The 19,936-nt window shown below is 62.8% G+C and overlaps 3 protein-coding genes across 5 annotated transcripts; 2 read left to right on the forward strand and 1 right to left on the reverse strand.

Annotated features, from left to right (window-relative positions):
* Nucleotides 1-231: 231 nt before the first annotated feature.
* CHLRE_01g051700v5 (uncharacterized protein) lies at nucleotides 232-5,761 on the forward strand. Of its 2 annotated transcripts, XM_043058978.1 has the most exons (9): nucleotides 232-573; nucleotides 793-842; nucleotides 927-2,180; nucleotides 2,341-2,625; nucleotides 2,844-3,393; nucleotides 3,532-3,611; nucleotides 3,730-3,866; nucleotides 4,028-4,195; nucleotides 4,414-5,761. In XM_043058978.1, the coding sequence occupies exons 1-9, from the start codon at nucleotides 456-458 to the stop codon at nucleotides 4,478-4,480; spliced, it is 2,709 nt and encodes a 902-aa protein (XP_042928893.1). In that variant the 5' UTR covers nucleotides 232-455; the 3' UTR covers nucleotides 4,481-5,761. The 2 variants fall into 2 exon arrangements, with proteins under 2 accessions (XP_042928893.1, XP_042928892.1); XM_043058979.1 differs by lacking the exon at nucleotides 2,341-2,625.
* Nucleotides 5,762-5,941: 180 nt separating this feature from the next.
* On the forward strand, nucleotides 5,942-14,763 carry CHLRE_01g051750v5 (uncharacterized protein). 2 transcript variants are annotated; one of them, XM_043058981.1, is made up of 17 exons: nucleotides 5,942-6,306; nucleotides 6,535-6,704; nucleotides 6,920-6,988; nucleotides 7,124-7,239; nucleotides 7,434-7,532; nucleotides 7,733-7,803; nucleotides 7,927-8,037; nucleotides 8,210-8,310; nucleotides 8,499-8,594; nucleotides 8,777-8,851; nucleotides 9,112-9,244; nucleotides 9,421-10,262; nucleotides 10,432-11,105; nucleotides 11,281-11,421; nucleotides 11,614-11,851; nucleotides 12,113-12,325; nucleotides 12,504-14,763. In XM_043058981.1, exons 2-17 carry the CDS (start codon nucleotides 6,591-6,593, stop codon nucleotides 12,585-12,587), a joined length of 3,177 nt encoding a protein of 1,058 aa, XP_042928895.1. In that variant the 5' UTR covers nucleotides 5,942-6,306; nucleotides 6,535-6,590; the 3' UTR covers nucleotides 12,588-14,763. The 2 variants fall into 2 exon arrangements, with proteins under 2 accessions (XP_042928895.1, XP_042928894.1); XM_043058980.1 differs by having other exon boundaries at nucleotides 12,504-13,786.
* Nucleotides 14,764-14,785: 22 nt separating this feature from the next.
* CHLRE_01g051800v5 (uncharacterized protein) lies at nucleotides 14,786-19,701 on the reverse strand. The gene is made up of 14 exons (XM_001690201.2): nucleotides 19,535-19,701; nucleotides 19,254-19,349; nucleotides 18,986-19,101; nucleotides 18,824-18,869; nucleotides 18,662-18,668; nucleotides 18,437-18,462; nucleotides 18,205-18,297; nucleotides 17,805-17,946; nucleotides 17,487-17,594; nucleotides 17,226-17,284; nucleotides 16,812-16,985; nucleotides 16,451-16,562; nucleotides 16,021-16,209; nucleotides 14,786-15,830 (listed from the first exon to the last, which is right to left on the reverse strand). Exons 1-14 carry the CDS (start codon nucleotides 19,574-19,576, stop codon nucleotides 15,706-15,708), a joined length of 1,335 nt encoding a protein of 444 aa, XP_001690253.1. The 5' UTR covers nucleotides 19,577-19,701; the 3' UTR covers nucleotides 14,786-15,705.
* Nucleotides 19,702-19,936: the final 235 nt, after the last annotated feature.

Consider the following 19,936-nt stretch of genomic DNA (forward strand, 5'->3'; position numbering starts at 1 on the left):
GGATTGAGTTCGGGGGTGCGGCAGCCTACGCCTGGACGATGCAAGCCCTGCCCCTGCGGCACGCCTCAACCCTGGGCCTCCCAATGCCTGCCCTTGCACCCAATGGCCAAAGGTTATGGCTGCCTGCCCTGCCCCTCGGCCCGCCTCTGCTGGCTGGCGGTGGCCGCAGCACCCCAGCTACCCCGCGGAGACTTACCGGCCTGATTCCCGGCCTCATTCCGCCAGACTGGTGTTTGAGCAGGGTCTGGTCGCAGTGTCGTGACTACCCTTTTACTATTACTTTGTGCATCAGCTCGTCCTGTCCAGCGTCGCAGCGCACAGGAGAGTCCGAAAGCCATTCCATTAGACCGGACTTGGCCCGTCACCGCTCGTGTCCGCGGGCTCAGAAGCTTCGGACGATTTTGTGCCAATAGATTAGCTATAACGGCAGCTACTCAGCGAGAACTCCGGCGCAGATGGCAGGAGCAGTGGACGCGGTTGACCTCGCGGCCGAGGAGACGCCCCCGCCTCGCAAGCGCCTGCGAGCTGAGCAGCCACCTCCTAAGGAGGTGTTGAGCCTGGTTGACAGCGACGGTGAGCTGCTTGCTTGGTGTGTGCAGTGCTACCTCGCAGCAGCCCAACCCGCACCACGATGTTGCCAACCACGGCATGTTTCGTGCATTGGTCAAACCAGATGAAAGGTTTCATGGAGAGAACTTGTGAGCTCGCGTTGACAAGGCACATCTATCAGGTCTGCTTAGCTTTGTCGTTGCGCTTTCTCAATGCATTTCCCCTCATATGTTGCATATACAGATGACTTGGGGTCTCCTAAAATGGCCGCGCGAGACGCGGAAGTGGCAAGAGTGAGTTTTCTTTAGAATTCGGGTTTGCCTGGGCAAGGTTGTGCAAACGCTGACGTTGACATGCATATTTCGGGGGCGTTGCAGGTGCCGGAGCGCTACGCTGCTGGTCGCCTGTGGGGCGCTCTGGGAGCCGGGGCGGGAGGCGCGGCACCAGGGCCAGGTGCAGCAGCAGGGGCGGCTGCCGCGGCAGCCGCACAAGCAGACGGGCTGGGCGGCCTTGCACGACCGCTGTATCGGCCTCCATCAGCACGGTTCCGGCGCGCTGGCGGGACTGCTGCCGCTCGCTTGGCTGGCGGAGGACAGCAAGGAGACCAGTCGGCGGCGTCGGGCCCGTCCGTGATAGACGTGGCCGATGACGACGACAGTAACGACCAGCAAGCTTTGGAGATGGAGGCTAGGCCACAAGCGGCTCTCCTCGGTCGTTCAGGCCCGATCATGCACCACGAACTGCTGCGGCGTCATCCTGGTGTGGCAACCAACGACGCAGCTGGTGGCGATGAGGCGGATTCAGGGCCGGCACCTGCGGGCGGCGGCAGTCCCCAGCAGGAGCAGCAGCAACACCCTAATGCGCGGCTCCGACAGCGGCTGGTGCTGCCTAGGCCGCGCGAGGCACGGGGCGCGCCGGGTCTGGACGCCGGCGGCGTGCTGGTTGCTGGAGCTGCCGGGGCGGGTACGGGAGGCGGCGGAGGCGCAGGCGGCGATGGGGTTGCTTCTGCTGTGGCGGCAGCGGCGGCGGCAGGGCAGCCGACGTGGCGCATGCGGTTCCATACCCTGGACCTGGGTGCGGATGACGCAGATGGCCGGCAACAGCGCCCTCGGCGCACGGCGCTCCTCTCGGGTGGCATTGGAGCAGCAGGCGGTGGCGGTGCGGCAGCAGCAGCAGCTGTTGTTGATGCTGCTGTGGGTGCGGGTCAGGAGGTCGGGGACGATAGTGACGTGCCACTGCGTGAGCGCCTAGCACTGCGTCAGGCGGCGGCGATGCGGAACAGCGTGCAGCAAGCAGCAGCACAGCCGCATGGTGGTGGCGCAGGCGGCGAGGGCGCGTCAAGGCCTAACGAACACATGTCCGCCTGGGCCAGGCTGGCTCAGCGCCGCCTGCCGGAGCAGTACGTCGGCGCAAGGGCCAGGTGGGCTGCGGCTGCGGCCGAGCGCGCCGGCGCCGCAGTGGCGGGAGGTAGCGGAGCCGCAGGTAGCAGGAGCGTGGCGGCGGCCGGGGCGGCAGGCGACCAGGAGGAGGAGGACATGCGGATGGCGGCGCGGCTGCAGGCAGAGGAGGACGAGAGGCTGGCGCGGGAGACGGCGCGGCGCATGGAGCAGGAGGAGCACCGGCGCATGATGGTGCGTGGGGCCGTGGGTTCGGATGCTAGGATACAAGAGCGCTTGCACAGCAAGAGTATGGGCATTTGGCATGGCAGATAGGGGGCATTGATAGTTGCTTTAAGGGCATGGGTAAAAAGTAGACGCATTCACTGCACGCCCGGCCTGTTCTGGCGCAAAGGCACTGGCTGCGGCGCCGGAGCGTGGGCCAGCCCAGGGCCGGGGACGCCCCACCGCGCGTGGCCGCGCCGACGGCTATTCACCTGCTGCCGCCGCGGGTGCACGGGCCGAGGCCGCCATGCTCCGGAGCCAGCTTGAATCATGGCAGTCTGTGCGAACCCTCCAGCATGCCGACACTGCGCCGCCGTACCAGCATACTCCCTACGGAGCTCCAGCAGTACCAGCAACAGCGGGTGCGCCGGCACCGCCTCTCTTCGCTGCGCCGGCGGCTGGCCCCGGTGCACGGGTGCGTCACACCTAGCCGCGCAAGCGGTCGATTGGAGGCAGAATGCGGAGAGCGTGGAACCGAGCACGACGCGATGTGTATTGACTGGCACAAGCCGACACCCAGGCCGTGTCTTATCTTTGCGACTGCGCAATCTTAAATGCTGCGCTTCCTCCATGCCATGAAGCCTTGCCTCTAACTGATCATGCCTGGGGCCCTACAACCACTACCTGCTGCAGAGCCGCTTGGACATGTATGAGGCCCTGGAGGAGCACTCGCAGGCGGCGGCGCGGCGCGGCCGGGCACACGCGGCCGTGGCGACGCTGGTGGAGGAGCGGGAGCGTGCAGCAGCTGCGGCCGCTCGCGCGGCTGCGGCTGCTGGCCCGGCTGGTGGCGGTGGTGGCGGTGGGCATTCCAACGCGGACCGTCAGCGGCGTGAGCAGGAAACGTACGGCAGGGGGGCGAGGGCACGTGCGGCACGAAACGGCGGCAGCGAGACGGGCGACAGTGGCGCCCCAGGCGACGCTGGTGGCGGTGCTGGTGCGGGCCCGATGGGCTTGGCCATGCCGGCTGGCTTTCCGGGCTTATTCATGCTGGGCATGCCCGGGGTCGCAGCGGGCCGAGGGGCAGGTGGTGGCGGCGGCGGGGGTGGCGGCGTGGTGGCGGGCGCACCGCGGTGGAGTTCACGTGCTCTTCACGACATTCTGCCCATGATGGCGATGGGGCTGCACCGCGGCTTTATGGGCATGGGGCCAGCGGAGGACGACGACGATGACGGCGACGGGCCAGGTGGGCAACGTCGCCGGCAAGCCTGTGTTAGCGGGGCTTGCATGTGGTGCACAACAATCATCCGATGGACAGTCCAAGGGGGCAAACAACTGCTTGCGCGTGCACTTACCCTAGGCCTCCTGCGTGTGCACCCTGCAGGTGTCAACCCGCTCCAGCCGCCGCATCCAGGTCACCCGGGCGCTTACCGGCGTGGCCGCCACGCCGCTTACCGCGAGCAGGTGAGTCGCATCCCACCTACCGGTATGCTGCCTTGTATGCAACCCCTTGGGGTGACCCCTCGGCCACTGCCGTCATCCTTCCACCGCGCCCACCCCAACACTCCTGCCTTCCCTGCAGGCCCGGGCGATGCGTGAGCAGATGGTGGCAGCACAGCGCGCCGGCATCCCCGCACACCTGCTTCTCGGCGACCGCGACTTCACTCCCGAGGACTACGAGATGCTGTGCCGCCTGGACGAGCGTGTGGAGAACCGCAAGTGGGTCCTCGCAACGGTGTTCAGGAGCCGGGGACTGTGGCATGTGTGTGGCGGTGCAGGGTCGGCCGTTCCGTCAACACACGTCTGTCCTCGTGCCCTGCGCATTCCATAAACGTATCACCTACCCCGCCTTGCGGCTCCCACTCCGTGCACACACGCAGGGGCGCCAAGGAAGAACAGCTGGCGGCTCTGCCAACCGAAGTGCTTACCGCCGACAACCCCCGTCGCCGCAGCGACGGCGCACCCGCCACATGCGCAGTCTGCATGGAGGACCTGGTGGCGGGCGAGACCGTGAAGCGTATCCCATGCGCGCACGAGTTCCACGAAAAGTGAGCCGAGTAGCGGATGGGGATGGACAGGTGGTGGGGTGGGCGGGCGGGTCAGAATGGCACTGCGCGGCGGGCGGGTGCAGGATGACCCTGGTTCGGAGTCTACCACATACCCGGCCGGCGGGTGGGCGTAGGGCAGCACCATTTACCACAATACTGCCACGTTGCTTCCTGGCTGACATGCCCGTCCCGGCTCGCACCTTGCTCTGACTCTGCAGCTGCATCGACCAGTGGCTTCGGACCAAGGCCAACTGCCCCATCTGCCAGCGTGGGCTGGATGACTAGCCGCTGGGAGAGCGCGGCGCATGAGACCACGCCATCCGTGGTCCTTTGGCGTTTACTGCTGTACTATAGCGCAGGTGGGGCGTTGAAGTTATGGGTTAGCTTATTGGTGGGCATGTGCAGGTTCACTTGCCCCTGCACAAAACGTTAGCAGGCAGAAAGGACAGTGTGTCAGGAACAGAGATTAGGCATGCAGGCTTGAACGGGGCGTGTAGACAGATAGGCCGCATTGCAGGAGTTCTTGCGTTGTTTCAAAGGACCGCGGCAAAAGCAAACAAACACCCAGTGTCGGGCCGTAGGCGGACGGATTGAAAGCAAAGTTGTTGTCTTCGGGGACGTCATTTAGTGTCATTGCGCCGACCTGCTGCTGAGGATATGGCCTCGCAGGCACGATGGGCGATTGCGGGCTAGGGTGCAGGCAGATAACATACTGAGGCGGGACACGCTGTGGGCGGCGTGGGTTTGACGTGGAGCAACCGAATGTCGGAGACACCAGGAGTGCTGAAGGTGTAATTGTCTATGGGCATCTGATCAGGGGGGTAGAAACCTCAGGACCTAATCCCATGCTCATTTTATAGACCTTTAGGAGAGCATTCCGGACGCACTTTCAGTTTTGTCAAGGGGGGTCTGGTGAGGGCCGCCGAAGTTGGGGTCCGTCGCCGGGTTTCGGGCCATTATGTCGAGTTTCACGGAGCGGAAGTACGGGGCAAACGTAGCACCATGAGGCTCAGATATGAACGGTATGCCGTAATAAGCACAGACAAAGCGTGCAAGGGCCAATCTGCGCGTCATGGCGTGGATATGTCGGGGCATGTCCCGATGTTGGACACATGGGCACTGATATGGCGGGGCTCTCAAGCGCTATTGCGCATGTATTCCTGCTTGACAAGGCTCCCGATGCACGCTTTCCATACATCATGTGGCAGAGAGCTGAGCGGGGGGTGGGGCTGGGTTGAGGGGATTTCGCTGGATAGGGTCCCGCGTGTGACCGAAGTACTGCTGGGGCAGGACTGCCGATAACAGACAGCGTAATGGCATCACGATGAATCTGTTGGCATCACTTTGGTATTGAATGTAGGGGCTGACGCCCTAAGCAGCGAGCTTTATCCATGGGGGGGGGGGCGGTCGTCCTCCTAGAGGGGGCCCGGGGGACTTCGGGGCATGGGTTCTGGCATTTTCTTTCCTACCAAGGCTGCGTGTAAGCCCTGAGCGACTGAGCATCGTATGATGGTTTCCGCGCCAGGCAATAATGGCATATAGCCTGTTGTGTAAGTGTCGGCGCGTCAGGTCCTTGCTTGGGGCGCACACACGCGGGCGGGCGCCCACACGTGGCGGTCAGCGCAGGGAACGGAGAGGGGTGCGAACCCCGCGCCGCCCCCACGCGAACCCTTCCCAATGTCTTCCGGCTGATACGTATGCATATAATTGAACCTGGTGTTGCCTTATGTGGCCAAAGGGACCGAAGAAAAGCCACCGCGATGAAGGGCCGATGGCTCTCTGACTTTCTTCCGACTCTTCCTCGACCCACCCTGTCACTCAGCTTTAACAACCTGAGCAGCATACATAATTTCTGGCTAGATAGCAGCCGGAAGCTACGCGCCCTGGTGCATTTTTGCTACCCGTTTTGAGAGCTGAGCCCCCCGAACGAAAAGACGAATCCACGCGTTCTTCGACTGGCAATTACTTGTTAGAGCGCGACATCTTCGTGCAGAAGTGGACTTCGGCGGGCCTTCCGCTCGAGCCATGTGCTGCTCGCAAGGCGGAGCACACTGGTCCGAGGACGAACTCCGTTGAGCGCATAGCAGCTCTGGTGTGGATCATTAGGACAGGTGGGTCGGGGGCTCGACTGTTGCCAGAAAGTTGGTCCATGCCACCGTGAATTTGCGGGCACGACGTTGTGAGTCGCACCCTTAGAAGCATGCTCGCGTGGCATACCTTGAACCCGCATGGTTTAATTGCACAGATGCTCTCCATTTTGGAACGAGTGCGACTTAAAACCCCGAACAGCTCACCCGTGTGCTGGTGCTGGTGCCGCTTTCCCCTCGCCGCATTTGTAGGCAGCCTATGGCAGGCCCTGAACGCTGGCGCTGACAAACCTTGACTTGATATAGAAATGTCGACGCAGTTGCCAGACAGAGCTTCTCATGTGTTCTTTTTGAGGGCTTTGGCGGATGAACGAATCCCCGGAGCGATCAGTGGCACCCTAGGTGACCTCACCACTGCGCAGGCAAGGCCAGGGACGCAGAAGCAGGGGTGTGCTAATGAGCACAACGAAAACAAGCGCAGGAGTGCGTGTGGGAGAGGGTACGGAAGTGGTGCTTGCAACAGTCCCATAAGGAAGAAAATTTGAAGGGAGGTTAGAGGTTCGTGCCGGGAGACGCAGAAATGCTAGGGGGCATCGGCTGCGCATTGCAAGGATGTTTCGGTCTCCCCTGCTTTCAGGTGGTCAAGGACTACATTAAGCCGGCTACAGCACGGAAGAAGACAAACTATGTGGACTGCCTACGCCAAGTAAGTGGGTGCATGTCTGGATTGTGGGGTGTGCCTGTCACCCATGCAAGCACACATAAAACGTCATGCCAGTCTTGTGAGCTTCCTGCTGAAGCGGCCATGCACCTTTCGTGCGGGTGTCTTCCCCACACGCAGGGCTGGCTGGACCCTCGCTATGCACCCAGGTGCTGCCAGCAGGGCGGGGTGATGCAGGACCGCCCCGGGAGCCCAGCCGCCTTCGGGCACGTCACGCACTTCGCCAGCTACTCATGGTGCGTGTATGGCGGCTATGCTTGCAGAAGGGAGCCCCGAGGTCTCTGGGATACAGGCCGCTGGGCCCATGGCACCAACAAGGGTGTCAGCTTGCGCCCTCCCAAGCACTGGCGGGAGCTGGGTTGGTCGACACGGACACGCACCGGACGTAACGGCACGTGCCCCTGCTAACGCACCCCTCCTCGCTTGGCAGGACGTACAAGTTCGGCGAGCTGGTGGGGCTGCTGGAGGGCCACTACGCGGGGCTAGCGGAGACCAAGTCCGGCCGCCTGTTCGTGCCAGTGTACTACTGGTGCGTGCGGGCGTTGATTGGCTGAAGCAAGAATGGAGGGCCAGCGCACATTGTGCGGAGAGAAAGCCGTGTAGGTGTGTAAGTTGATGCATGGGGGGATGGACACTGTATACTTCAGGGGAATGATTGCGGGCTGCACCGGCGCAGGGCGTGTGTATGTGTGTGTACCCGGTCCTGTCTCAATACGCGCGTGTGCACAGGGTTGACATCCTGGCGGTGACGCAGCACTTCACGGGAGACTTCAAGGATCACCCCGACTCCGACTTCCCAGGTGGGGACCGGGCGGGGCGTTCAGACTGACGATCGCACGTGCCGCCTGACAAGCTGGCCGCGCCTGGTTATAACGCGTGTGTTTTGCGGCGCCCCGCGAACACTCAACGTGCCGTGTCTGCAGGTGTGATCAAGGACAGCACCAGTGTGCTGTTCACGATGCACCCATGGCGCAGCCCCGTGGCGCCAACACGCGTGTGGTGCCTGTTTGAGGCGCTCACAGCGCTGCAGTCGGGTACGTGCGCAGGCATGTGGCCAGTGCCGTTGAGCGGGGTGGCCTGTAGGCGCTAGGTGCACCAGAACAAGACTGGCACATGGCCGCAGGGTCGGGGCACAGACGCAAGGCTGCAGCCACTGGATCGCACCTGCATCCTGTCCCACTGTTCCAGCCTCCCGCCGCCCCGCAGGTGTCTCCCTAGATGTGGTGTTGGATATGGGCGCCAGTCGGGACGTCAGCACGCGCTCGCTCATGACCATTGTCAGCTCCATCGACGTGCGCGCATCGCAGGTGCGGGCAGAGTGGAGCTGGGACAGGGGCAGCCGCAGCAGCAGCGGTTTGGGAAGGCGTAGCATGGAATCGTTGAGGCTAGGATGGAGATTGGGAGCTCCCCAGGATGGATTACGCGCGGATACCGTACTGGTCGCTCGCCGCTCTCTTCGACACCACTCTGCTTCCCTTCCTCACCCTCCCCGTAGGCAACTGTGCCGGCGGACCGCATCTACCTGCTGGGCTGCATTGAGGCGGGGCCGGGCGCCAGCGCCTTCAACAACGTGATGCGCAAGGCGCTGATGGTGCGGCGGGGAGGATACGGGGCAAACATGTGCAAACAGTGCAAGCTGGAAACCACGAAAGCTGCAGGCGGATGGTACTCCCGAGTTCTTGGTCGGTTTCCTCCATCGCCTGCAACCCAATAACGCGCATCCCTGCCTGCCCCGACACCCCCGTGTTCCTCCCTGCACCGCTGCCGCCTCAGGCCAATCTGCTCAAGGCCATGGCCAACAAGTGCACCGAGATGGAGGACATGCGGGGGCTGGCGGAGCTCATGAAGGTGAGGGCCCGGGCGCGAGGAGAGAAGCGGCGTATGGCGGAGACCAACGAATGGGTTCCAAGCCTGGGGCTGTTTTGACCACTGTCGATATGAAACCAGAGACGTCTTGTTGTGTGGGGGTAGTGAGAGCTGGCTTGGCGGGTTTTCCTGCGGATATCATGGGCGCAGCTGGGCGGAAGCGTGCCGGTGGTGGGCCGGCATCCGCATGGCTTCGCGCGGACAGCTGACAACCCCCCTGCTCCCCTTTGGCCCTTCCCCAGCTGGGCGCGTGCCGGCGGCCGGACGGTGTGCTGGACGTGCCCGCCTCACTGCCGTACGCCAGCACCACCGACGTGGTGTCGCTGCTGGACGGGCTCACTGCGGCCACTTGCCCGCGGGGCCTAGTGCTGGCGGGTGCGTGCTGAGATCATGGGGGAGCGGTGGGAGCACAGGACACGCGGGTGGTGCTCTGAACAGAATGGCTGTGTACCACACCGCCCACTGCCTCACCTTGCGAACATGTCTGCAAGAAGGGTAGGAAAGTTGAAGCGCATTGCTAACCGCCACCGCGACATGAAACCCATTGGCAGGTTACCTGCACTGCCTGCTTGACTTTCCCGAGGAGGACCCGGAGACCGGTGCCTGGTCCGTCATGGAGCATGGCAGCGGCGGCCGCGGTGGCGGCGCAGGTGGAAGCGCTGGCGGCGGCGGGCGTGAGGCGTGGAACTACATGCCCGTCAGTGACGCGGTGGCGGGCGCCGTGGGGCGGCTGCTGCAGCGGCAGCCCTCCACCGCGCACCGCGGCTCCTATGAGGAGGGCAGCAACGTGCTGGGAGGCCTGCTCAGCATGGCAGCCACAGCCGCGGCGGCGGCATCCGCGGGACACAATAGCGGCGGCTCCGCCGCCGCCGTGCTGGCGGCGGCGGCCGCCGCCGGCAATGCTGCTGCCGCTGGCGGCAGTGGTAGCTACAGCGACATCAGCACCATGGGCACGGGGCTGCGGGAGCTGTACCTGTCGCTGCGGGAGGCCAAGCACACGGGCAAGATGGTGGCAGCGGGCTCGCAGGCATCGCCCTCGCGCTCCTCGCGTGCCGGCTCCGGCGGCAGCCCCGTCACCAGCACCAGCTCGCCGCATGGGTCGTTCCGGGCGCCGGTCGCGGGGCGTCGGGCGGGTTCCATCACGGGTGCCAAGATGCTCGCGACTGCCAACAGCCTGGCGAACCTTGCAGTGGACGGTGGCGGTGGCGGCGGCGGCATGAGCCGGCCCACAGAAGTGGATGCGGGTGTGGCGGGGCGAGAGGAGCTGTGGTACGGGCTGAGTCTGCGCACGCCGCTGCAGCTGCTGTGCCTGCACCGCTCCAGCCTGACGTTGCGGGACGCCGCTCGGCTCAAGGAGGCGTTGGAGCACAACACCACCTTGCGGACGCTGCAGGTTTGAAAGCTATCCGAATTTATGCCACAGCAGATCTTGACACTTACAAAGGAGAAGGGCTCCATGCTTGCCTGCATCCCTCCCTTTGCAACCTTTCCGCTGTTGCTGCTGTCATCCCCATGGCTTCCAAGTGCCAACTGCCTGCCCGCCTTCTCTCCTCGCCCCGCAGATCATCGAGCCCGAACTGGACGAGGACGGGCGCCCTGGACCGCGGCGGCCCTGGCGCACACGCACCGTGTACGACGGCTATGCACGCGAGTGCGGCCGCGCCACCCCGCATGCCGCGGGCGGGCATGGGCTGCACCTGGCGAGCGGCATCCACGAGGATACGCCGGTGGGCGAGCTGATTGGGGCGCTGCTGGAGGCGGCCTTGGCCAGCAGCAGCCTACAGCGCATTGCCATCATCGCGCCACGCACCTGCCTCATTGAGAACCTTGCAGGACTGCCCGGCGGCAGCGGCAGCGCCGTGGTCAGTGCCAGGGATGCCAACGGTGCTGGTAGTGCTGGCGCGGTTGGGGCAACGGGCAACAGCGCCCCGCTGCTGCCCCTGGCGGCCTCACTGCTGGGTGCCGGTGTGGGATCGCCAAAGGGGGCTGGCAGTGGCGGCAGCTACAGCGGCGGTTGCAGCGTATTTGGGGGCGGGCCGCCTCCGGAGCGGGGCGGGAGTAGCATTGGCGGTGGGCTGCAGGGCGGCTTGGGCAGCGGCAACAGCCTGTCGGGGTGGTTGGCGGGCAACAGCGACAGCTACCTGCCCAACGCGGCCAGTGTGGGCAGCGCCAGCACGCACTGGGGCGCCAGTGGCGGGCCGGGCTCGGCAGTGCGCGAGCTGGTGGTCTCGCCTGTGTAAGTGCTGGCTGTGGGTCGCTTGGACATGTAGTTATCACAGGATGCTTGCAAGCACCACGGGCAAGCGCGCTATGTGCAGCTTGTTTGGCATGAACCCCGCCCTTGCTCCAACTGGTTATTTGCTCCTGTCCCACATTCTCACAAACTCACTCTCCACCACCACCCCTGACAGTACTCTGTCACCAAAGGCCACGGAGCAGCTGGCGACTGCGCTGGCAGCGCTGCCTATGCTCAGCGGTGGCGCGGTGGACGCGCGCAAGGTGCCGCCGCGCGGCTGGCCAGGCATGACAGCCCCGCGGGACGGCGACTGGTGGTGCGTTGGGGCTCGGGTCATTGGGGAAGGACGAGCGTGCCAGTCTCACGTACTGCAAGCACGCCTGGGGGCCGTCGCGCTTGCCTCAAGCGTTGGTGGCTGCTGCTTAGTTGCTGTGCCGCACAATACAACCACCACAAGTCTCCACATGATGTGCCAAACACACAAATTACGCCATGTTGCCGCCTGCAGGTACGTGGGTGACCGGCTCTGCTACAGGTACCCAGACGGCTGGGAGCCGCGCCCGGTGGTGGGCGGTATGCAGTGGGTGCTGGATGCGGCGGGCGTGAGGCGGCGCTACGCGGGCCAGCAGCGGCAGCGGGTAGTGGTAGCGCGGCGGCACGTGGACAAGGAGCGCGCGGGGCGGTGCCAGTACCAGCCGCCGGTGGGGTTGGAGGCACTCATGCCGGACCTGCACACCGTGCTGGAGGTGAGGGCTGGAGACGGTGGGCATTTGGGGTTGTACATGACAGAGCGGAGAGACAGGCAGGGTGGCGAGGCCAGAAGAAGATTATGGGGAAGTAAACGCAGCGTACTCATGGGACTGCTGCACCCTCTTGGGCGGGATGCGGGAGCCCTTGCCACGGTAATGACGCGCGTGGGAGAGCGGGCATCCGTTGTACTAGTGGTAATAGCGCCGCGTACATGTGCCCCTCCCCCCTTGATTAAACCCACCGATCCACGGCTGCAGGTCCTGGACAAGGACCCGGAGGGCCGTACACCGGGGCCCCGCGCCGCCGCGCTGCGCCACTGGCTGGTTGCGGCGGCGGGGCCGGCCGCCGTGCCGCCGCCGCCGCGGGGCGTGGAATACCCCATGGGCGGTGACGACGTGGAGCTGGGAGTGCTGGAGGCGCTGGAGGAGGCGGCGGCCGAGTACCGGGGAATGGCGGAGACAGCGCTGCAGGTGAGGCCGTGGGCAGGGCCGGAGAGCACGTGTGGGGGTGGGGAGGGCAGGTGTAGGGCTTGGAGGAGCGTGTGTGGGGGGGGGAGCAGCTGTAGGCTGGGAATTGTTTGTATGCGTGCCTGGCACTTGCGCGCGGCAACGTGCTTGATCTGGCGCCTCTTGTAACGTCGCCCTGCAGGAGGCGCCGCGCAAGTACTGGGACCGGGTGGCGAACAGCAACCTCATCCCCACCACACGGCTTGGGCAGGCAGGCCGCCGGTGACAGAGTCAGGACTTTGCTCGGCATGTTGGTTATAGTGCCAAGCTGGTGCTACGCAGGTAAACAGCGCACTGAGATAGGTGCGGTGAACGAGGTAAGGTTCGTGCGAGGTCGGAGGATGTGGTGTAGAACACCACGAATGAGAACTCATGGACAACCTCTGGTCAGCCTGGTAGGCAAGATCTTGGCAAGGGGAATCGGCTGAAGGTCTTGGTTATGGCTGGGTTGGTTGCAGGGCTCATTGGCTCCTGCATTGCAGGCTCCAGAGTTGCGGTGAACAATTTAGGTGCTGGTTTAACATTACGGCAGCACTGTTAGTAGCGCTGGCCGCTGGGCTGGTTTAAGGCACGGACAGGGCACCAAACGGAATGCGTGTACGCAACGATAAGATTGAACGAAGGCACGTGCGCGCTGGCAAACCTAGACGACAAAAGATATTCCTTTTGGCGATTTTGGAGCCAACGTTGGATGGTCACATAGTTAAATACTTCCGCGCGCGTCAGGACCCATGCTTTTACACCAACCCTGGTTAACTTTTTGTTCCATTCATGTGACACATCGACCGTACGTGCGTGTACGACTGGTTCTCCCTTGTTTGCTTACTTTTGCGTGTGGCGTCAATCGATGAGGTCTTGGTTGCATGCGCGTGACATGTTGTTGACATTCAGACAGGCGAGGTAGGTGGGGTAGGCGCAGTTGCCAGGTGGAACAGTGGGCGCCTTGGAATGGCTATGTGGAACAAAGGTCGGCGGAACAAGATACTGACTTCGGTGGCTGGCATACGTGACGGCAAGGAACGGATGTATATAATGTACAAGGGGGGCACAGGTTTACAACCGCTGGTGCGTGCGTCGCCCGCATGAAATCAAGCGCATTGTGCATACCAGGCAGTGCGCTGCATATACAATAGTGTGCGCATGCCTGTGTGTGTCACTTCTGAACTGCTTAAGGTTAATCGGTGAAGTTAATTGTAGAGCTGGGTGCGGGGGTGCTCACTGGAGAGTCCCTGTTACCGAGGGATTGTCGCGGCGACGGAGTCTGGGGTGCCCCAGGGTGCCCTCAGGCTGGCGTTGGCCAACACGGCGCGCGTGCTTGGGATTACCGTACCAGGCAAGTCTCGGTTGCATGGCGCCATCACCGCGGCGCTTACGGTAGCAACACTGTACAGTGAAAGCCAGCAGAACCTGTAAAATTCGTGATGAGATGGAATGGTGCACAGATCGCGCTTGTGTACGTACGGTGTGCGATGGCTGATCGAACGCCGGAGTTACTGTACCGACAAGTTGCTGGCTGGCTGTTTGATGGGACAGTGGTAAGGCAAGTTGGCAAAGTCCCGTAGGGTGCAGCTGATTCCCATACCCAACAAATGGCAAACAATTGGCAGCGGCAGGTCAAGAGTGCGCGGCTGGTCGAACGCCGGACAAGTTGCTGGCTGGCTGGAAGTTTGCTGATGCGCATTTCCTCACGCTTCGGGCACCCGGCCAGGTGATAGCACACACAGACACACCGCAACGTCACACTCGCGATGCAGAGCCGCAGCGCACCTGCAGGAAGATGACCGCTTGTACGGTACGGTGTACGGTGTATGGTGAATTGCCGGGAAGGCAAATTCTTGACCAGACCCTGGTGATGACTCGACTCGACCGGCCCGTGTCGGGCGTGGAACAGGGTTGCACAGTACGAAGAACACATAATCGCGTATAAGTACGCACTACGTACTAGTAAGCTGTTCTTGTAGGGTAGTACGTGAGAATATACGCTGTTGCCAGGAACAAGTTTGGACATCCTTGCGCGTCCCAAACGATTCTGAGCCGGGAGCGTCTGCAAGCATAAGACCACCATCTCCATCAAGAAGTGGCGCCTGAAGGAGGTCATTGACCTGTGCGACAGCGACTGAGGGTGGGCAGGTGGTGCAGAGTGGGACTGCGTTGCATTTGCGCTCAAACAACTCATACGCGGCCATATTGATGCCACCGGCGGGTGTCATAAGCGTTATTGCTACACGAGAATGCGAGGCCATGGCATACGGCATGACAGGGGTGCTTAATGCTGGGAAGTTGGGGGGAATGACTGCATGGGGCCATGGGCCATACCGTAATAGGGCGGTGGGGCTAAGCGGAGGCCGGTGCAGGCGGTTTCGTTTGCGTTGATGCATGATGAATCTGTATCTGTTGTAGTATCGCGTGTGCTGGTGGGAGGCCGTGGGCTGAGCTGGGACAGCAGCACACGCTTCCATACTGGTTTCAGCTGCTTGTCGCGATTGATGGCCTCGTCATTAACAAAGCGTGTTGCCTACTATCAGAAAGCGCGAGAACGGCTTGAAACTGACTCGACATCCCATGCGCAACATCCTTACATCCCGACACCCTGACATCTGTGGGTTTGGCCGCTTTGGCGCCGCGTGTTATGGGTACTAGCCCTTGCGCCCCAGAACATCATAAGCGTATTTTGACGTATCGTACAAGGTAAGCTGCGTACTACCGGTAGTGTCAGTGCGCATATTATCCGCTGGGAGGCTAGCACGGTGCAACCCTGGTCTCAACTCTCAAGCTCACTGCAAGCATGTTGGCATCTGTTTGCATCATTTTTGTGCTGCGTTTGGCCCATAGGCTCGTCCCGATATCAGCAATGAAGAAACTTGAAGTTTAAAAGCAGATCCTGAACGCTCGCATTGAGCGCTATAGTTTTCACGCATGGGGTAAAGTTCCAGCGGACCGCTTTCGCCCTGACCCTGCATAGCGATTTCCACGGGACGTCCTCAAATTTTACCCCCAGATGTGTCCCAGCACAACCTTGCCCTTGGCCTGTAGTGTCCATGCAGTCCAGCACTCTAGGCCTAACCCTCTCAGACACATCAAGCGTGGACCCATAACTCAACTGGCATGCCCTGCCGTGCGCAAGGTGATGAGGCACAAGCCGGTCAGGCAATCACTCAGACCAGGCCAGTCAAATGGCCTAAGTGCACTACCCCCACACTATCCCCAAGCATTACAAACCCGTACCGACTCCGTGAGACCTCCAATGTACATCACACACCCAGCAACTCACATCCAGCCATTCATTCTACCCCAGGGCGCCGATCTCCAGCACCATTGCTCGACTACAGCTGCCCCCCTGCTGCCTAGTGCTGCTGCGGCATGGCGGTCATGCCGTGCGCCACCAGGTGCTCGAGCCCCGCCCGCAGGCGCGACACGGCGGCGGGGAACTGTGCGGGCGGCAGGTTTGCGTAGGAGCAGCGGATGTAGCCTGTGGCACAAAGGGGAAAGGAGAGTTGACATGCGTGGAGAACATGAAGAGACAGAAGACGCTACTACTGGCGCGCTCGTCTTGCATTCTTCGTGACTGGGTGGACATATGGAATCATCATGGGATGTTTCCGCTGGGCCCGGGCACATAAACCCTCTCCCCGGGACGCGCCCCCTGCCCAGCCGCACACCTGGCATGCCGCAGGCAGAGCCCGGGATGACGCACACGCCCGCCTGCTGCACCAGCCACGTCACCACCGCGCGGTCGTCCTCGCAGCCGCGGCCGAGGGGCAGGCGCGCCCACAGGTAGATGGCGCCCTCGCCGCCCGCCACGTGCGGCTCCAGGGGGGCCAGGGCGGCACGCAGCAGGTCGCGGTTCGCTGGGCAGGCGGGCAGGCGGGGTGGGCGGGTGGAGAGCGGGTCGAGGCGGGTGGGTCAGATGGGGGACAATGAAGGGTGCTGGATGTGGGGTTGGGTTGGGAAGGGTAGAGGGTGACGGCGCAACGTGTGGGAGGTACGGCACGCATGCATCGGAGGCGCAGCAATATGCCCAGGATGTGTGCGAGCGTGCTAGCCCTCGGTGGCGTGAGCGATTGTCGCCCCTGACTGCCCGGTCCTCACCCTTCAGCGGCGCTATGAGCGCGTCCACGTACTGCCGCCCCTCCGCCCCCAGTGCCTCCAGTGCCAGGGCCTGACTGGGCGCCGGCGCGCAGATGCACACCGCGTCCTGGACCTGCAGGTGGAGTAGGGCAGCCATTCATGTGGAGAACGGAGTGATTAAATCGCGAGTATGAAGCGCAGACGTCAAATGGGAACAGCGGGTGAGGGGGAAGCCAGGGTCAGCATGAAGGGCGGCGTGCCTGTACCGGGTCGTCCTCAGCACGAGCAGGCCCGCGTGTAAACCACACTGCCCGACACATGGGTCCTCCTGAACCCCAGCCTTCAATCCCCTGTTGCCCGCCCCCTGTCGCCCCGCCCCCACCTTGAGCTGCGCCATGGCCAGAGCGCCCGGCGCCGTCAGCGGCTGCTGCCCCGACCCATTGCTGCTGCTGCTGCTGCTGCTGCTGGGCGGCGCCTCCCCTGGGACGTCCGGGTTGGTGTGGGCGTAGTCCGGGAACGCCACGTAGCCGATGCGCCAACCCATCATGCCGTACGCCTGGGTGGTGGTCATGGCGGTCGTGGTGGTGGTGGCGCCAGTCAGTCGCGTGGGTGGTGTCAGACAAGTGAGCGGCATCCCAGACATGCAGGCGCGCGGCCCGCGATTGCCGTCAAACATCACTGGCGGACATGAGAAGCACGGGTTTGTGCAGCAGTTCGCACCGCAGGCCCGACGAATATGGGCGCGTCATCCGCACCACTGTCACCCCTAGAGTGCGCCCGGCCAGCGCGGCCCCACCTTGGACATGGAGAATAGGTGCACCACTTGCGGACCCGAGGGGCAATAGTGCTCGCCGCCTGTGCGCACCAGCACCCAACACAATGCGGTGAGGTAAACAAGAGCCCCGAACGTGCATGGGACTGGCTCTCTGGAGGGCTTGGTTCCCTTATATACTACCGGCAACCGGCTTAAATTGGCTTAAAGCTGGAATCCCGCACCCAAACCCGCCTGCCATGGGGACCCCGCCCAGCCGCATGCCTCACCCCATACGCCCCTCACCCTCTGCGAACACGAAGTCCTCGTACGTGTTGTCAAGCACCAGCCAGCAGCCCGCGGCGGCGCAGGCGGCGCTGAAGGCGTCCAGTTCGGCCCGGCTGAGCAGTACACCTGAGAGTGAGAGGAAGTTTAGGACTGGCGCAGCAAAGAAACACAGGAAGGAGGGTGCTGAGGGTGCCGAGAAGCAAGAATACCGTACCCACGGGCACAGCCACAGCCGCGCGGTTTGATGGGCTGGGCGACACGCAACAGCACAGCGCCAACCGGGGTCAAGGGCTTCGCACCGGGCAGCAGCTACCCGTGCTCCTCAGCCGTACTCACCCGTGGGGTTGCAGGGGTTGACCAGCACCACCATCTTGGGCGGGCTGGGTCCAGCCAGCTCGCGCTCCAGCCAGGCCAGCGAGGGCCGCATGGTGTCCGGGTCGCACTCGCCGATCACCAGCCGCTCCGAGCCGCCCGTCATCTGCGGCGACACCACGGCACCGCGCAACGACAGTAGCAAGAGAGCCGACACGAGGGCCGAATGTGATGTGATTGCAGGAGAGAGATGCGATGGTGCGGGCATTGGAAAAGGCGTTGTGTTGACATGGAATGTCGTTTGGTGGTGCTTAGGCTGCTGCAGCCAACTAGACACACAGGGCTCCGCCTGGGGATACGGTACTCTAGCCCTCAATTTGCGGCACCCATTGCGCTGCACCCAGCTCACCACCCGCCCATTCACCTGGATGGCCATGAGGTGGTCGAAGTAGTAGGGCCGGAACAGCGCCACCCGGTCGTTGTCGTCACACAGCGCGATGAGCGCGTTCAGGAAGGCCTGGCGGGTGATGAGGTCCCAGGCATGACCAGTTACGGGAAGGCGATGCGGTTGATGGGGAGGGTGCGGAGGTGGGGGTGGAGGGGAGCGGGAGGGAGGGGGGAAGTGCGGGCATTGACCTCGCTTCCCCAATCCTTACCTGGTTGCATCCGGGAGTCACAATCACTGCAGGGGCAACACACAGTTCTCAGTTCAGCGTCAGGAGCACCGTGATTTGTGCACGCGACAGTGTCACTTGACAGCTGCGTTTGGTGGATGGGGCATGCAAAGCTGCATCCGTATCGCTTACGGCCCACCAAACCCATCCTGCAGGCCCCCACAGCGGCACCTCCTAGCGCCTGGCGTCCACGCTTACTGCCCTCACCGTCGTACTGTGAATGCAAAGAGGGCAGCAATAACAAGGGCATCAGAGAATGAAATAGCTGCATATGAAGCCTCTCACATAGAAAGGCTTCAGCCAGTAACCAGGTTTTGGGAAAGCAGCTAACGAACCTTTCCCTGCCTGCCTGCCGCCCCTGCTTCTCACGTGGTGCAGCTTGTTGCGCTCCACCAGCTTAGTCCGCAACGCCGCCCTGTGGACACACACGTAACCAGCATGGTGATCAACCAAATCGTGCAGCCTGCGCCACATATCATGAAGCACAGGCGGAGGCCATTCCAGCTGTACCGTGGAGTGGTGGCTGCTCACCGTAGTGCCGGCAGGCCCTCATTTGGCACGTAGCCGCTCACTGCCGCCGGCTCCGTGGCCAGTCGCGTTGCCAGCTGCTGCAGTGCCACAGGTGGCGGACCCCAGTGCACGATGCCCTGGTGGTGTGAAGGCAACGCATCGTGAGTGCGGCGGGCGTGCATGCATTTGTTCAGGGTATCAGGGTATCAAGGCATGGGTGTGGCGAACCCCAGGAACCCTAGGCGCAGCCCTTGTGAGCCACGACTTTCATCAGGTCTCTCGAGCCGACCTGTGCAAGAGACATTGCGTCCTTGCGGGAGGCCATCAGCTTCCGCGTGAAGTCGATGACCGGGGTGTCGGTTGCGTCGATACGCCGGGACAGCGCCTGCTTGACACAGCGACACGTCGCGCTCAGCAATACAGGCGCACTATTCAAACGGACCATCGGTCGCAGGGCGCGACATACGCTAACGACCAGCGGATCTCCATGATCAGCTCGCCTTGCCCCACCAGGAAGTCCGACTGCAAGCGTGGCGTGCATGTTGCAACACCTCCTTCAGCCAACCGCACCTTCCATTTCTGCGCCACTGCTTGGCTAACTAGCACCGACATCTTTAGAGATCCAATGTCTTCTCCCAAAGGGTTCCGCTCTCAAGTTAAGAGGCTAACGAATGTCAACGCTCGAAAGCCAAGGCGCGCGAGGCCTGGTAAATAGCACCAACTATATCTTCTTTAGGCCGAATGGTATTGTCATTTTAAAGTCAGAAGTCATATTGGCGGATCCAAAGCGGCAGGGTTTCAGCTGCAGTTGTGCCTGTGACCCGCCATCCACCCCTCGCGCCTTGAATGCGCGACGGCTCCTTCACACAGACCACGCACTAAGGACAGAACCCACAGCAAGCTGCAACAGCTGACGGCGTGTCTCTAGTTCTGCACGAAGAGCACGGTCTATCCGTGTCCTCCCCTGATCCG

The sequence above is a fragment of the Chlamydomonas reinhardtii genome, chromosome 1, assembly GCF_000002595.2.
Source record: "Chlamydomonas reinhardtii strain CC-503 cw92 mt+ chromosome 1, whole genome shotgun sequence".
Taxonomy (NCBI): domain Eukaryota; kingdom Viridiplantae; phylum Chlorophyta; class Chlorophyceae; order Chlamydomonadales; family Chlamydomonadaceae; genus Chlamydomonas; species Chlamydomonas reinhardtii.

Bases quoted from the DNA above. Each gene is read 5' to 3' on its own strand.
- CHLRE_01g051700v5 (XM_043058978.1), top strand. From the start codon at position 456: ATGGCAGGAGCAGTGGACGCGGTTGACCTCGCGGCCGAGGAGACGCCC. The intron at 843-926 runs GTGAGTTTTCTT...GGGGCGTTGCAG, and splicing joins GAGACGCGGAAGTGGCAAGA to GTGCCGGAGCGCTACGCTGC. The intron at 4,196-4,413 runs GTGAGCCGAGTA...CTGACTCTGCAG, and splicing joins GCGCACGAGTTCCACGAAAA to CTGCATCGACCAGTGGCTTC.
- CHLRE_01g051750v5 (XM_043058981.1), top strand. From the start codon at position 6,591: ATGTCGACGCAGTTGCCAGACAGAGCTTCTCATGTGTTCTTTTTGAGG. The intron at 8,311-8,498 runs GTGCGGGCAGAG...CCCTCCCCGTAG, and splicing joins TCGACGTGCGCGCATCGCAG to GCAACTGTGCCGGCGGACCG. The intron at 11,852-12,112 runs GTGAGGGCTGGA...CCACGGCTGCAG, and splicing joins ACCTGCACACCGTGCTGGAG to GTCCTGGACAAGGACCCGGA.
- CHLRE_01g051800v5 (XM_001690201.2), bottom strand. From the start codon at position 19,576: ATGTCGGTGCTAGTTAGCCAAGCAGTGGCGCAGAAATGGAAG. The intron at 17,595-17,804 runs GTGAGTACGGCT...TCTCACTCTCAG, and splicing joins CAACCCCTGCAACCCCACGG to GTGTACTGCTCAGCCGGGCC. The intron at 16,563-16,811 runs GTGGGGGCGGGG...CTCCACCTGCAG, and splicing joins TGGCCATGGCGCAGCTCAAG to GTCCAGGACGCGGTGTGCAT.